Raw genomic sequence first — 13,926 nt, 5'->3', positions numbered from 1 at the left:
TTTTTTATACTACACACATTCATACCATACAGAACATACATATACTGTATTTATGAGTGAGTCATTGAGTCATTCACTGAAATTATTTGTCTAAAAACACCACTGCTTGGTAATGCTCGAAGATACAACAGTGTTGTTTGAAGCTATTTTCATCAGCAGCCCAAAAATCGCCAAAGTAACTGTCAATATTGTGTGTAAAATGTACATTTCTCAGCCATAACTTATTGTTTATTACTTATAAAGCCCTGAATGGTTTAGCACCTCAGTATTTGAAAGAGCTCTTATTGCATTATAGTCCTCCACGTCCGCTGCGTTCTCAAAACTCTGGCAATTTGATAATACCTAGAATATCAAAATTAACTGCGAGCGGCAGATCCTTTTCCTATTTAGCGCCCAAACTACTACCGCCCAAATCTACCGAACATTGTTCGGGAGGCAGACACACTCTGTCAGTTTAAATCTAGATTAAAGACCCATCTCTTTAACCTGTCTTACACATAACACACTAACACATTTCTAATATTCAAATTCGTTAAAGGATTGTTAGGCTGCACTAATTAGGTCAGCCGGAACCGGGAACACTCCCCATAACACCTGATGTACTTGTTACATCGATAGAAGAATGGCATCTACGCTAATATTAGTCTGTTTCTTTCTTATTCCGAGGTCACCGAAGCCACCAGATCCAGTCTGTATCCAGATGAGATGGTCACTGAAGTCACCCGGATCCAGTACGTATCCAGCCCAGATGGTGGATCAAGTCCTAGAGATGACCTCGATGGCCCTGAATGTCAGCGGAGACCAGGACAACTAGATGAGCCACAGAGACAGATCCCCAGTGAAGACCCCGTATTTGTTATCCATGTTGAGTATGTCATTTGTTGCATGCATACTAAATATAAATGTATTTGTTAATATTACTATTATTTTAAATACTTTAATTTTTTTTAATGTATTTCTAAGGTGACATGGGTCGGTCATTAAATAAAAAATTGCTGTCAATGATTGAAGGACGTCAAACAAAGAGGAAGAAATTGAAGTTGATTAAATGGCTCCAGAAAAAAAAATTGCTTAAAGCAAAAATAAAGTGCAATTTATGCCAACATACAATGAAGCTGACTCATAAACCCAACAAAGCAGACAACTATGTTTGGTAAGTATTATTATTATTATTATTATTATTTAAACTAAATTTTTGACCAGAGCTTGCTTGCTTAAATGATCTTTTTAATAATTCATAATGTTATTATTTTTCAATATATTCAATTCAATTCAAGTTTATTTGTATAGCGCTTTTCACGATACAAATCGTTGCAAAGCAACTTTACAGCAAATTAAGTTTCTACAGTATTTAGTGGTAGCTTATCAGTGGTGACCGTCAGTTAATGCACATATGGCAGAAATGTGTGGAAAAATCAATTAAAGATGTATTCAAACAGACGATGAACACTATTAACAGCAATTATTATATGATGCAATCAAACTTATAGCAAAATATGGTAGTTCTGTATGTTGTTTCAGGGTTGGCATCATCTGAGGTCCTCTGAGGGGTTGGCATCATCTCTTCTCAGGTGTTCTGGATCCAGACTGGATCAGGACCTAGAGATGACCTCGACAGCCCTGAATTTCAGCGGAGACCAGAACAACTAGATGAGCCCCAGAGGCAGATCCCCAGTGAAGACCTTGTCTCCTAGACGGCCATCGGGACAAGACCACAGGAACCAGATTAGTCCTCCGCACAATCTGACTTTGCTGGAACAACCTGCGGGTTTGTCTGGCCAGAGGAGAACTGGCCCCCCAACTGAGCCTGGTTTCTCCCGAGGTTTTTTTCTCCACACCGATGGTGTTTTGGTTCCTTGCCGCTGTCGCCTCTGGCTTGCTTAGTTGGGGACACTTATTTTCCAGCAATATCGTCGACTTGATTGCACAGATACTATTTAATCTGAACTGAGCTGGATGATGACATCACTGAATTCAATGATGAACTGCCTTTAGCTGAAAATTTAGTGTTTACTATTGTCCTTTTACCTTATTTATACACTATTTTCCTATTTAATACTGTAAAGCTGCTTTGACACAATCTGTATTGACTTGACCTGACCAAGAATGAAGAGCACTAATCGCATTCTTCATTTGCATGCACAATCGGTGTTGTTTTAGCATCTGACTCACAAAAGTATTTATGCAAATTAAAGTAACAGTGCTTAGACTGATGATGACTTCATTTAAAAACTCTATTTAAATGCAATATACTATCACCAAAAGTAACAATGGGCAATATTTTCTGCAGTATTTATTAATTTTTGTTAATAAAAATAAAACTGTTCATTGTTGTTCATGTCAGTTCACAATGCATTAACTAATGTTAATGGACAATCTGTTATTTTAAGTAAGTATTAATATGTTGAAATTAACATAACCTTAAATTAATAAATAGTTTATTGTTAGATCATATTGTTATCCAACAAATGTGAACTTATTTTAAATTGTGAGAAATAGACCAACCACTGTTTTTTTTTACGTGATGTTTATGGGCAAATCTGAAATTTCATGGCAGTCTATTATCAAAGTCAATAAACACTCATTTAAATAATCATGTAATAGTTTCAACAAAAGGATGTACAACTAAAAACAATCAAATATTGTCCGTCCAAAAACCATTGATTTTGATTTTTTTCATAAATGTAAGTGTGCTTAAAAGACATTTATTACCAAATGCCAAAAAAACATTATCTTTAAAGGTTTGAAAATGACCTCACAAACGTGCACCTTCACTGCAGCAGTCTTTAACACAGCTTTGTGGGTACATATGTGACTCCTGGACATTGCACAGCAGCCAACTAATCAATTAGAATTGATTTTGGCCCACTTTTGTCATTTGTTTGTGCAATATGCACAATGCAGGCCTGTGAATGGTCAGCGGACAAGCTATTTGATAGCTGAGACTAGCATCTATCAGAAAACAAGCACAGTGAAAAAGTGCCCACAAGATTTCTCTCATTGGAGCCCATGGCAGCAAGTCAAGAACATATCAAACAGAATACAGCAACCATCTCACCTGCAGATGACTGGAACAACGCCCGGGAGGTTCAGGAGGAATTCTGATCTCATCTGGAGACATATTTCGAACCTTCTCCGAAAACTGTGCTGTGAAGAAGGAAAAAAATACTCAAAGACAAGCAAATACAGGCAATTTATTTAAAACATAAAATGCTGCAGTGGATTAATGACAGCAAGTCATACAGTATGCTCATAAAACTAGATTTTTATATTTTCTCAAGAAAACCTAGTAGTGCACTGCTCGCCCATGCAAACTTGCTATAGTATTTTTCTCATGTTGTTAAAAATGCAAGCTTATTTATGTTGCTTAATTTTTGTTTTATATATATAAGAATAAAATATAAGCTTTTGTTATTTTTTTCTTCAAAATATATAAAAAATTACCTATATTATATATTTTTTAAACATAATATATACTGCAAGCTTACTTGTTACATATTGTTTCTTTGATAATTAAAAAAATATATTTTTACAGATTTTTCGTTTTTTTATATAATATAAAAATATAATGCAAGCTTGTGCATTATATTTTTATAATGATGCTTGTGTAAAAAGCCAAGTTGTGCAGTTACATCAGTTTTCCCGGATATATACTTTTACATATTTCATATAGGCAGAAATAAGCAAACATCACTTAAAAAAAATAAGAAAAGAAAAAAAAAGCACATGAAGCACATTTTTATAAATAAAGAAATCAACTGGGGAAACAAAAAAACTCCCATCAATGGTATGAAGTTTCCAAACACAAACATTCTGGATTCTGTATGCAACTTTAACCTCAAGCTATATTTCATTTTCATTTTTTTTAAATTACACTGAATTACTTCTTCAATTTCGTAAGCATTTGCAATAATAATTTTTTTTTTATTCCCTCAAACTAGAAGCGTCTATCAGCAGTCTTCGTCAGACGTCTCTGGAGCGAATTACCAAGAAATGGAATTTGTGGTTGCGTACACATGCAGCAGTGAACACTATTCAAACCATACTGGTTGGAACAGGCTACTGCCAAATTCTCTTTCACCTCACCTCCTCTCGTCTCAATCCCACACACCCTTCCTCCCTCATCTGCCTCTCTTACACCCTCTGGCTGCTGTTCTGGGCAAGTCTGAGGCAGTGACTGTGGGCCAAAACATGCCTCCATTTGTTAAAATGCATGACACACACACACAGAAGCAGGGAAGGGCTGGGTGGGGCCCTCTAGATGTGGCATGCTTCCCTAAGCAATGCACAGACACACACACAGACATAAACATGTAAAAACAGGCCCTCTAGCGATGGAAACTTGCCGAGGTACTTCGGAAAGGTAAAAGCATTTTTCAGCCAGAGCAGCCTTACGTAAACCGTACTTTCGAGAACAACCCTGTGGCAAAACAGATCATGCACACCCATACTGTAGTTACGGTTAGAGATTTTAGACTCTGTATTAAACTTTAACGCATAACTCGTCTATAAATGACACCTCAAATTGTGAGTTTAAGTGATCAGAATTATTTTTCACCTGATGGATGTTATAGTTACACTGAAGGAGGAACCTGTGTCTTATAGAGTGCAACAGTCCCTATTCACTGTTTTAGTGGCCTTGGTTTTGGAAAGTATTTTTCCCATTTATTTTTTCCATAGGGATTTTCAAGTAGTCTTTGTTAAAGCCATGAACCAAACCAACCAGCTACGAGGTGAATAACAACATACATTTCAGACAACAAAAAAAAAGTACATTTACATTTATTATTTTAGCAGACACTTTTATACAAAGTAACTTTCAAATGAGGAATACAAGTGATTTATCATAAAGAGGCACAAAGAAGTGCTTGTAATACAAAGTTCAGACAGGGTATTTAAAAATTGGACAATAATAAGATTGTGTATTTAGGCTTTAATGAGGTAAAGAAATACAATCCCATGCATTACAATCAAAATAAAAAAAGAGAAATATTAAACTACTGATTTAAAGATGTTATTTATATAGAAAAACAAAAAATATATATTTATTGCAAAATACACACAAAATACACTCGTCGTTTGAGAACATATAAAACTGCATTTGAGTGGGCATTTAAGAGCTCTTTTGGCTCAATTTGCTTGTTTTGATTTTCTGATTGGTGGAGAGTTTTTTGCAGAATCATGGGTAATGTAGTTTCACCAGGAATTCCACTGTTAAACAATTAGTTAAATAAGTTGAAATAAAGGGGATTGATGACATCAATAAAAGCATACACCATCGATTAATAACCTCATAGCTCACAGTAGGTCTGTCTTTAACAGTTTAAATTATCTTTAAAAATAAATTTCCCTATGGATAAAATAAATGGGATTTTTACTTCCAAAAGTTGCCCACTACAGTGACCAGAACATTATACAGAGACATGTGGGCTCTTTTGACTGCAAGTGACCACCTAGAAACCACCCAGAACACCCTAGCAACAAAACCAGAACAACAAAGACAAACACAGCTCAAATGTTCTTAGAAAATATAAAAAAATTCAGTATAAAACTGTCATTTTACGAGACTTAGGAGAGTGTGATTATATTTGTGGCTGTCAAGGATTCAGCTTCATGTCATTGGTCTGAAAGCTGTGTTTTATAAAGCATTCAAGCATATCCTAATAATTATAGTGTGATTAGAGTAAATGTGGTAACAGCAGGCAGCAAGTGTGCACAGGAATGCTGGCAAGATGAGGGTCTTCTAAAAAAACCTCTAAAAACCCCTGTTGCTCTCAGATTTCTTATCCCTGAGCTGATTTGCACTGTGATCTTAGCTGATCTTAGAACAGTAGATCTCTCTCCATCGGTCGGTTTTTGTCATTTCCTCTCCATCAGAGTAATCATGCGTTGACTGTAAGTGACTCATTTCTCTGGCATCTTCAGAGTTCAGTGTCCACCCAAACAAGTGGCACAATCACACACAAAGCCCATACACCAACTCCCATCTCAGAAAGACTCCAAAAACGAGAAGGAGGGAAAATGAGAGAAGAAACTAAAGATCTTCTGTCTTGCAACCACAAAGAAAATCTTTGAGTCTCCGACAAGACCTTCCTGTCTTACGGTCTATTCTGATATTTGCACATTTTAACGAGAAGAAAAACAAGACAAAGTGGAACGTTCAGTTACTCGCTCAAGTGTCTCGTTTACTGTAACTCCCTACAACCGTAAAAAAAAGAATATTCAGTCTCTGACTGCATCAGAAAGATATGTGGCGTTATAAATACCGTTTTTACACATAAACACAAAGGGAAAGTTAAGGGCTCCACATCACAAACTTCTAGTGCAGCCTCCATGTGTTATGTCTGTTAATAATGCTGCACATTAAAAAGTTTTTTATTTCACTCTTTCTCTATATCAGGCTGAAGTAATAATACCAAAAAGATATTAATGTTGACGTATAGTATATTAAAACAATTTCCTGTTTCAGCTTCATTTACAGAGACAAAGTAATTCATAAGCAAGATTGGTGTGAGGCTACCTGTTTGTCTTACCAAATGGCAGATGAGTTTTTTTTTTTTTAGCATTTTCATTCAGAGCTGCTAGTGGCACAGATACTTGCACATGACAGCTTTCAGTACAATACAATAACTTTTAAAAAATTCGAGTATCAAAAAAAAAATAAAATAAATAAAATAAAATAAAATCTTTGACTACTTTATGAATTGGAAAGGAGACGAACCACGAAGGCCTAACTATAAAGTTTTAATAACTATTCTAAAGCTAAGAGAACAGTGAAGCCCATGCCACAATTATAACGATAATAACAGAGGAACAATATCAGGATTCCACCTGATTTTAAAGTGCTTGAGCATTTAAAGCAGCAGATTACAGAACTGCAAGTTGAGCTTATTATAAACGGGACATTATGAAGCATTTTTGCATCCTTGAAATGCAGCTATTTTTTTATTGTCAGGACTTGACTTACCTGCAAAATACTCAGCAGATTACATGATTACTAATATAATAACAGTCCTAAATCAGAAATCATTGCTACCAGAATCAACCAGGATCATCACTTACTTATTAGGTTTAATAGAAAAGTGATGATCCTGAGGTCTCACTATAATCAAACTAATTACACAGGATTTCCATAAAACAGGATTGAAGCAATCCAACCTGGATCACTCATTTCCTGGGCACAGTCAATACACACACACACACACTTCAGCCACTTTCTGACAAAGTGATTACACCATGTTGCCTGGAGCACATATACACATCTGTGCTCTCTACCATATCCAAGCTAAATTTTGAAAAAAATATTTTATTTGAAGATGACAGTACAATTTATTAATTTTATACTTACCAACAAGCTCATTGGGGTCTTTAACTTCCACTTCTGTGACATCCTACGAAAAGAAGAAAAGGACAAACATGCATAATTGAAAATCAATAACACATTTTCCTTCCGATGTCGTTTCAAGTCAGCATGTACGTGTACATAAGATGAATTACGACAGACCAAGTAAAATATTGTTAGAACAGATTAATATTTGGCCATTTTGACATTATCAGCATGGGCTAATAACAATGTATGCTTGTTCATTTAACAAGTGTTAGTGCCCCCTTGTGCCAACTCCAAGTCCAACAACAGCAGAGCCAAAGGATAAACATTTTTTAATTTTCAAAATTTTTTTAAATTAAAATTTTGTGTAAAAAAAAAAAGATCCTAATACACTACTAGCTATTCAGATGAGAAATATAAGTCTAATCCTGTGCTGTAAGAACACAACACTTTTAAAACACAAAATATCTCTCTTGGGAGGCTTAAAAACTGATGGTGATGAAAACAGCACCACAGCGCAAAAGCCCTGAAAATGTGCATAAAAATACACTGGCCCTCTATTCACTGTGCTCCTTTACACAATCTCACACATACAGTCACTCAGCAACAGGATGTGCAGATGGAAGAATGGTCTCGTAAAAGTGCCCAAGTAGAAAATCTGTCTTGGACAGCACAGAGAAAGAGAGATATGACTCACTAAGAGATGAATCTCTTGTAGCCAAAAGCACAAATCCTAACAACAGTCCATTCACTTGAAAACGCAGCATGGCAAAACAATGTGAGACAAAAAAGGACCCATCTATCTCCACTGAGGCGGGGGGCCTGCCCTAAAAAGAGGTCTTTTTCATTTAGATTAGCCCAAAAATGGGACCACGGGTTAATGGATCTACTTCTTGCCATTTCATTGTCATGCCCCTGCATGCACTTTTACAACAGCAAAGACAAAAAAAAGTCTGAATCATAAAGTAATAAGACACTTAATAGGTGAAGATTACAGTCTGTCCCCTTTTTAAGTTGCAATGAAATTCAAAACACCATATTGTTTTGTTTTAAACAACAAGAGAGTGAGTAAATGTGAATTGTAGTTTTTGGGTGAATAACAGTCGAAAGGACAAAAATGAACTGAACCCACATAAAAATAAAAAGCACCATAACATTTCATAATCTTACATTTGGAAAAGTCATTATTAAGCAATTAATTGAATCAAATTATTTTATTACAAAACATGCTTTGATGATCTCATTTAGTAAGCATGACGAACAGTGTTCTGTCTTTGGGGTGTGGCTCTAAATTTATGCAACATCGCAAGCTTCTATTATGAAAAAGTAATGTTAGTGCATGAAATAACTTGCCACTGCAGTGCTTTGCACATCTGAAATCCTTTTAGATGGAATTGGAATTTAGATTATTGCTCTTGGAACTTATAATCAGAAAATTTGAACTCCATGTGAATTCCATATACACTACTGTTCAAACGTTTGGGGTCAGTAAGTAATGACAAATTAATTATTTTATTCAGCAATGATGTATTAAATTGATAAAAAGTGACAGTCGAGACTTTTGCATTGTTACAAAAAAACTACTTCTAATAAATGTTGTTCTTTTGATCTATTTCTCAAAGAATCCTGGAATAAAATGTTTGATTTTTACAAAATACTAAGTACAGTTTCTTGAGAACCAAATCGATCACTGGAATAATGGCTGCTGAATAATTTTAAATTATAATAATTTTTTGTATTATTACTGTTTTGACTGTAGTTTTGATCAAATAACTTTTAAAAACATCTAATACATTTAACTGTCCCCAAACTTTTGAACAATTTTTGTACATTTTAAATGAATGTATAACAAAAGTAACTGTGCATAACCCGGCCTAATTTTCAATAAATATGCATGAAAACATTAAGGACATGCTGTATTACTCTCATATGACCCTTCTCTGCGAGTTCAAACACACATGTTGTTCCTCAGTTGGAGTGATGCTCTGTTGTCTTGGTTTGAGGCCAATCATAACACTGCAATAAACTGAGGAAGGGTGTGTCTTAGGTTAGATACCCTGAACCCCAGAGCAGTCAGATAGGGAATTTAGGTGGGGTCACATACCTTCACATCATCTTGGGTCCGCCCTGAGTCCGACTCCTCCTCTTCCTATGAAAACAAAAATGAACATGGGTCACCACAGCCACATTACACCCAAAACCACACCCAAGAGCTCCCCCTTCAGGTGTACAAAGTTTCAACCATGGTGCTCTGAGAATGACCGTGAATTGCGTTCTGACTGTGGACTTTTTCTGATTAACTTAATTATAGTTAATATCATTAATATCAGTTATAGCCCATGTCATATAACAGTCTTGACACAGACAGTGGGAAATGGCATTAATCAAATAATCAGTTGAAATAAAAAAAAGAGGGGCAATTGTAAATTTGCAACTAAGCAACCTTTTAACGTTTGATTTAAAAAGAATATTTGTACCAAATATCAGAACTACTAGATCATAATCTTTAATTCAACAAATCAGTGTGTTGCTAAATTATGGAACATTTTTTTACTTTTATATGGCACTAATCCTATTAGCTGTCAAGAATAATGTGCATTAAAAACAGATGGAAATTTGTATATACTTTCTAATTATATGCAACAATTTTAACAATTTTTAATAATTATCTGCAACAGAATTCTTTTTATTTAAATGTTTCTTTTTTTCCTAATGACACTGATAATTAAAAAAAGGACAATGAAAAAAAAAACTATATTTCAAATCAAGTGCTGTGATCACTATTTTTTTCTTGTAATTGTTTGTGGTTGCAAAAATGTAGCCTTTTTATTTAAATGTTTCTTTTTTTCCTAATGACACTGATAATTAAAAAAAGGACAATGAAAAAAAAACTATATTTCAAATCAAGTGCTGTGATCACTATTTTTTTCTTGTAATTGTTTGTGGTTGCAAAAATGTAGTGTTACTTCCTTTTATTACAACTAGCTCTGATCTTCTCTAATTGATGGAAGGTTAATTTTGTGAATTACATTCTACGTGAATGTAATGGTCTGACACTTCTAGAAAACCCCTAAACTGAAAGTTGTGGTTAAGACTGACCGAATTTCTAGTGCTGTCATCATCACTGTCCTCATTCTCCGAGGGCTTCTCATCTGCCTCCTCCACACGACTCACATCTTCCTCTCCGTAACCAGCCCACACCAATCCACCATGAGATTCTGACAGACAAGCACAAAAAAGCTCTTTCAATTCCACTGAGGCCATAATTAATTACTAGTTATTGTTGCTACTGTAAATCCATAAAACACTAATATGAGATCTTTTGTTATAACAGTTGAGGCTAACTGTCGTGTCAATGAAGGTTACAAGCATAAAGTTACATAAGGCAGAAGAAGAAAATACATTTTAAAAAACGTATTACAACATTAAGTAAATAAAGCAGGAAACAAACCAATTTTACATACACTGCCCTCTACAAAACTCAATGGTAAACTGTTCATCATAACAGCATCCGTACTACTTCCCAGCAATTAATAAAATACCCGATTGAGCCCATAACAGTAATATATATATTTTTTTTAAGTCATATTTTGTCTATTCCACAACATTTTGCCATTCTCTGTCATTTATAGCGACGCGTACGTTAACGTTACGTTACCCCTACATCGACAACAAAGCCGCCAGCGTTGCAAAGTCCCAGTATTTACATGTTTTTCCTAACACTAATTAGAGTTTATACCTTGATCATCTGTGTCTGGATCTGAATCCTGCTCTGAATCATCTCCATAAGCCGCTAGTGAAGTGAGAATAGCATTTTTTTTACCGCTCGCCATGTTCAGCGTTGGCGCACAATAGTGACGTTATGCTATGTTCAGTGTGCGCATGCTCGGCGTTTTGAAACGCGCGTCGCGTGGAATACGCAGATCTGTTTGGTTGCCATAGGTTACCACGACGCTTTTGGAAACTTTGATCAGACATTCAAACTTTTGTTAGAGTTACCACTTTAAAGTAAAAGAACAACAACTAAAAATAACTTAATGGTAGTATTTATTACAACCGACGTTATACCGACAGTGAAATTCGAGTGAATATGCCCCCCAAACGGAATAAAAGTGCTACTCCATCTGGGGTTACTCCGACTGGGCCAGCTGCTGCTAATAAAAACTGGGAAACAGCTCTTACTTCTGCTGTATTTGAAGAGGTAACATATAAATGATCCTCAAGAAACCGTTGTTTTGTTTCTTCTTCTTCTTCTATATCCCATATCTTCTAATTTATCTATTCAAATCAGCATCATTTACTCATCTTCATGTTGTTCTAAACATTTTGACCGAATGTGTGGCAGAATGTCAATCTCAGTCACCATTCACTTTCAGTGTATGTGAATATATCAATATGCAATGAAAGTGAATGGTGACTAGGTGACCCCCTAACATTCATCTCTTTTTGTGTCCTGGATGAATTAAAGTCATACTGGTTTGGAACCACGTGAGAGTGAGTAAATGGTGCCCGATTATCATTTTGGGATGAACTATGCTTTTAAGTAAAGAAACGCAAACGTTCATTGCGTTCATTGCAACCAGGAGTGTCAAACTCTGGAGCCCTGCAGAGTTTAGTTCTAACCCTGCTCCAACACACATACCATGTAGTTTTCAAATAAGCCTGAAGGACTAGCTGGATCAGGTACATTTAATTAGGGTTGAATCTAAACACTGCAGGGCTGTGGCCCTCCAGGAACTACAGACTTTTTTTTTTTATTAGAGAAAAAGTTATGTTATTTCTCCTCTGAATCATCTATGACTAGAATGACTGGAGGGCCAGTCTGTCTATGGTGCAGGCAGAAAAAGCAGAGGACGAACAGCTCATCAGCGCCCTCCTGCAGGCGGTCCAGCAGCCCCTGCGCAAGCTCTTCAGTGTGCTGTCCTGGGAGGACACTCTGGAAAAGGTCTGAAATATGGTTTCTGTTCTGTGATAATTCACATTAGATCATTAGAGAGTATTATTAATGAAATGCAGATGGGTGTGATGGAAAGGAATGACATTTAATTGTGTTTCATTAAATATTACAATCTTCTGTGAAACAGATCAATGAACTGGGAAACCCAAAGACCAGAAAGACCAAAGATGTTCCCATGTTTTGTGAGGTGGGAATTGTTATTCACCATAAAAAACAGAAATGTTAGTATAGTGTTACAGTTACAAAAATGTATTGATCATGTATAGTTTTAAGATCCAGTCATCCTACGTTGGATGTATAGTTTTGGAGCAAAAAACAAAAAACCAATCAGTTTGAAATTTAAAATGAAATAAAATGAATAAATAAACTAAATAATGCTAAATTATGTTGTCTATTCATGGTTTCAGTTAAATGTCTTTTGTGCTTCTGTAGGTGACTGAAGTTGCAAAGTCTATAATGGATGTTGGAGAGGAAATTACTGTGGACCTGATGGCAAAATTAATAAAGTTTCAGCTTCTGACCATCAAAAATAATGACATTGCAAGGAGGGCTGCTGAGCAGAAGGTGAGGGCTTTTTACAAACAGCTCATGTCATGTCATAATTATTCTATTCAAATTTACACTGCATATGTGACAAATTCTAATGAAATATACAATGCATAATTTTTTTAACATGTCTCTGATGAACAGTAACACAGACTATGTGTATTAAAGTCTATAGAGGATATCCGTGCTAAAGCAGGACTGAATTCTGCCGGCAAGGACCAGGGGGGTAAAGGAGCAGCAAAGGGGAAGAAAGCTGCCGAGCTTCCAGTTCCAACCAAAGACACCAATCTCAAACGCAGAGGGGAAGAGGAAAATATAATCAAATACATAGGTGTCCATTTCTGTATTGTTTCTTGTCAAATATCTGCATATATCAGAATACAAAAGTAAAATGGGTTTGCGAACAGTGTTTTAATTTTTACTTTGAACATATGTGTTCAGATGATGAGCCTGATGACGGGCCGCAGCACTACATCCTGATTGTGGGGTTCTGCCAGCCTCATTTAATCTCTGCATTGGACGGTCTGGGTATCCACGTGTCCAATATCATTAAACTGGGCTTAGATAGAGAAGAAGAATTAGAGGCTCCAGAGGAAACAGTGGCAGATGAGAATCACCACTCAACTGAAGATCAAGGCAAATTGCTAAGAATTTTATTACGTTTATACCTTTCAAATTATATTACACAGTGCATGCAGAAAATGCAGGCTAGCTCAAACTGGACGACTGATGTTATATTTGTATGCATGCAAAATCAAAATGTAAAATCTTCCAGAATTAACTCGTCTTGTGTTCAGAAGTAGAGACACTTAAACAAAAGAGGCAGTGGGAGCTAGATGTGTTCTGGAAGCAGCTGGATCAAGTCTTGAACAGTGGGAATATGGGATCAAGTCTCAGTGATGTTGCCAGGTTGAACTATAATGTGAAGATTCATTTGCTGCCCCAGGACAAAGGCAACACTGAAGCAATGGTGAATGGAGAAGAAGAAGTACACTTTCTTCTACCTGTGATTCAGATTTTTTTTCTGTTTCTGTTTAATATGTGTTGTGTGTTGATTGTCATAATATATCTAAAACCCTTGTAAAAAAAAAAAAAA

General features: G+C 35.8%; 2 protein-coding genes across 5 annotated transcripts in view; one reads left to right on the top strand and one right to left on the bottom strand.

Annotated features, from left to right (window-relative positions):
* The window catches only part of sap30bp (SAP30 binding protein), a 15,820-nt gene extending 4,618 nt beyond the window's left edge, over positions 1 to 11,202 (bottom strand). For all 4 annotated transcript variants that reach the window (XM_016534559.1, XM_016534560.1, XM_016534561.1 and 1 more), the window contains exons 1-5: positions 11,067 to 11,202; positions 10,427 to 10,545; positions 9,432 to 9,476; positions 7,349 to 7,391; positions 3,059 to 3,147 (exon numbers count right to left, since the gene is read on the bottom strand). In XM_016534559.1, coding sequence (XP_016390045.1) covers positions 3,059 to 3,147; positions 7,349 to 7,391; positions 9,432 to 9,476; positions 10,427 to 10,545; positions 11,067 to 11,160 — 390 coding nt within the window. In that variant the 5' untranslated portion in view covers positions 11,161 to 11,202. The remainder of the gene's footprint in view (positions 1 to 3,058; positions 3,148 to 7,348; positions 7,392 to 9,431; positions 9,477 to 10,426; positions 10,546 to 11,066) is intronic.
* A 215-nt stretch (positions 11,203 to 11,417) lies between these two features.
* LOC107725293 (sperm-associated antigen 17) overlaps positions 11,418 to 13,926 on the top strand; it is a 14,892-nt gene continuing 12,383 nt past the window's right edge. Inside the window, exons 1-7 of the mRNA XM_016534507.1 lie at positions 11,418 to 11,528; positions 12,132 to 12,272; positions 12,412 to 12,471; positions 12,717 to 12,848; positions 12,999 to 13,161; positions 13,272 to 13,466; positions 13,628 to 13,818. Coding sequence (XP_016389993.1) covers positions 11,418 to 11,528; positions 12,132 to 12,272; positions 12,412 to 12,471; positions 12,717 to 12,848; positions 12,999 to 13,161; positions 13,272 to 13,466; positions 13,628 to 13,818 — 993 coding nt within the window. The remainder of the gene's footprint in view (positions 11,529 to 12,131; positions 12,273 to 12,411; positions 12,472 to 12,716; positions 12,849 to 12,998; positions 13,162 to 13,271; positions 13,467 to 13,627; positions 13,819 to 13,926) is intronic.

The sequence above is a fragment of the Sinocyclocheilus rhinocerous genome, unplaced genomic scaffold (assembly GCF_001515625.1).
Source record: "Sinocyclocheilus rhinocerous isolate Xijiao unplaced genomic scaffold, SAMN03320098_v1.1 scaffold785, whole genome shotgun sequence".
NCBI classification, from domain to species: Eukaryota; Metazoa; Chordata; class Actinopteri; order Cypriniformes; family Cyprinidae; genus Sinocyclocheilus; species Sinocyclocheilus rhinocerous.
The sequence above is the reverse complement of the archived record's forward strand: the minus strand, read 5'-3'. Positions and strand labels throughout refer to the sequence as shown.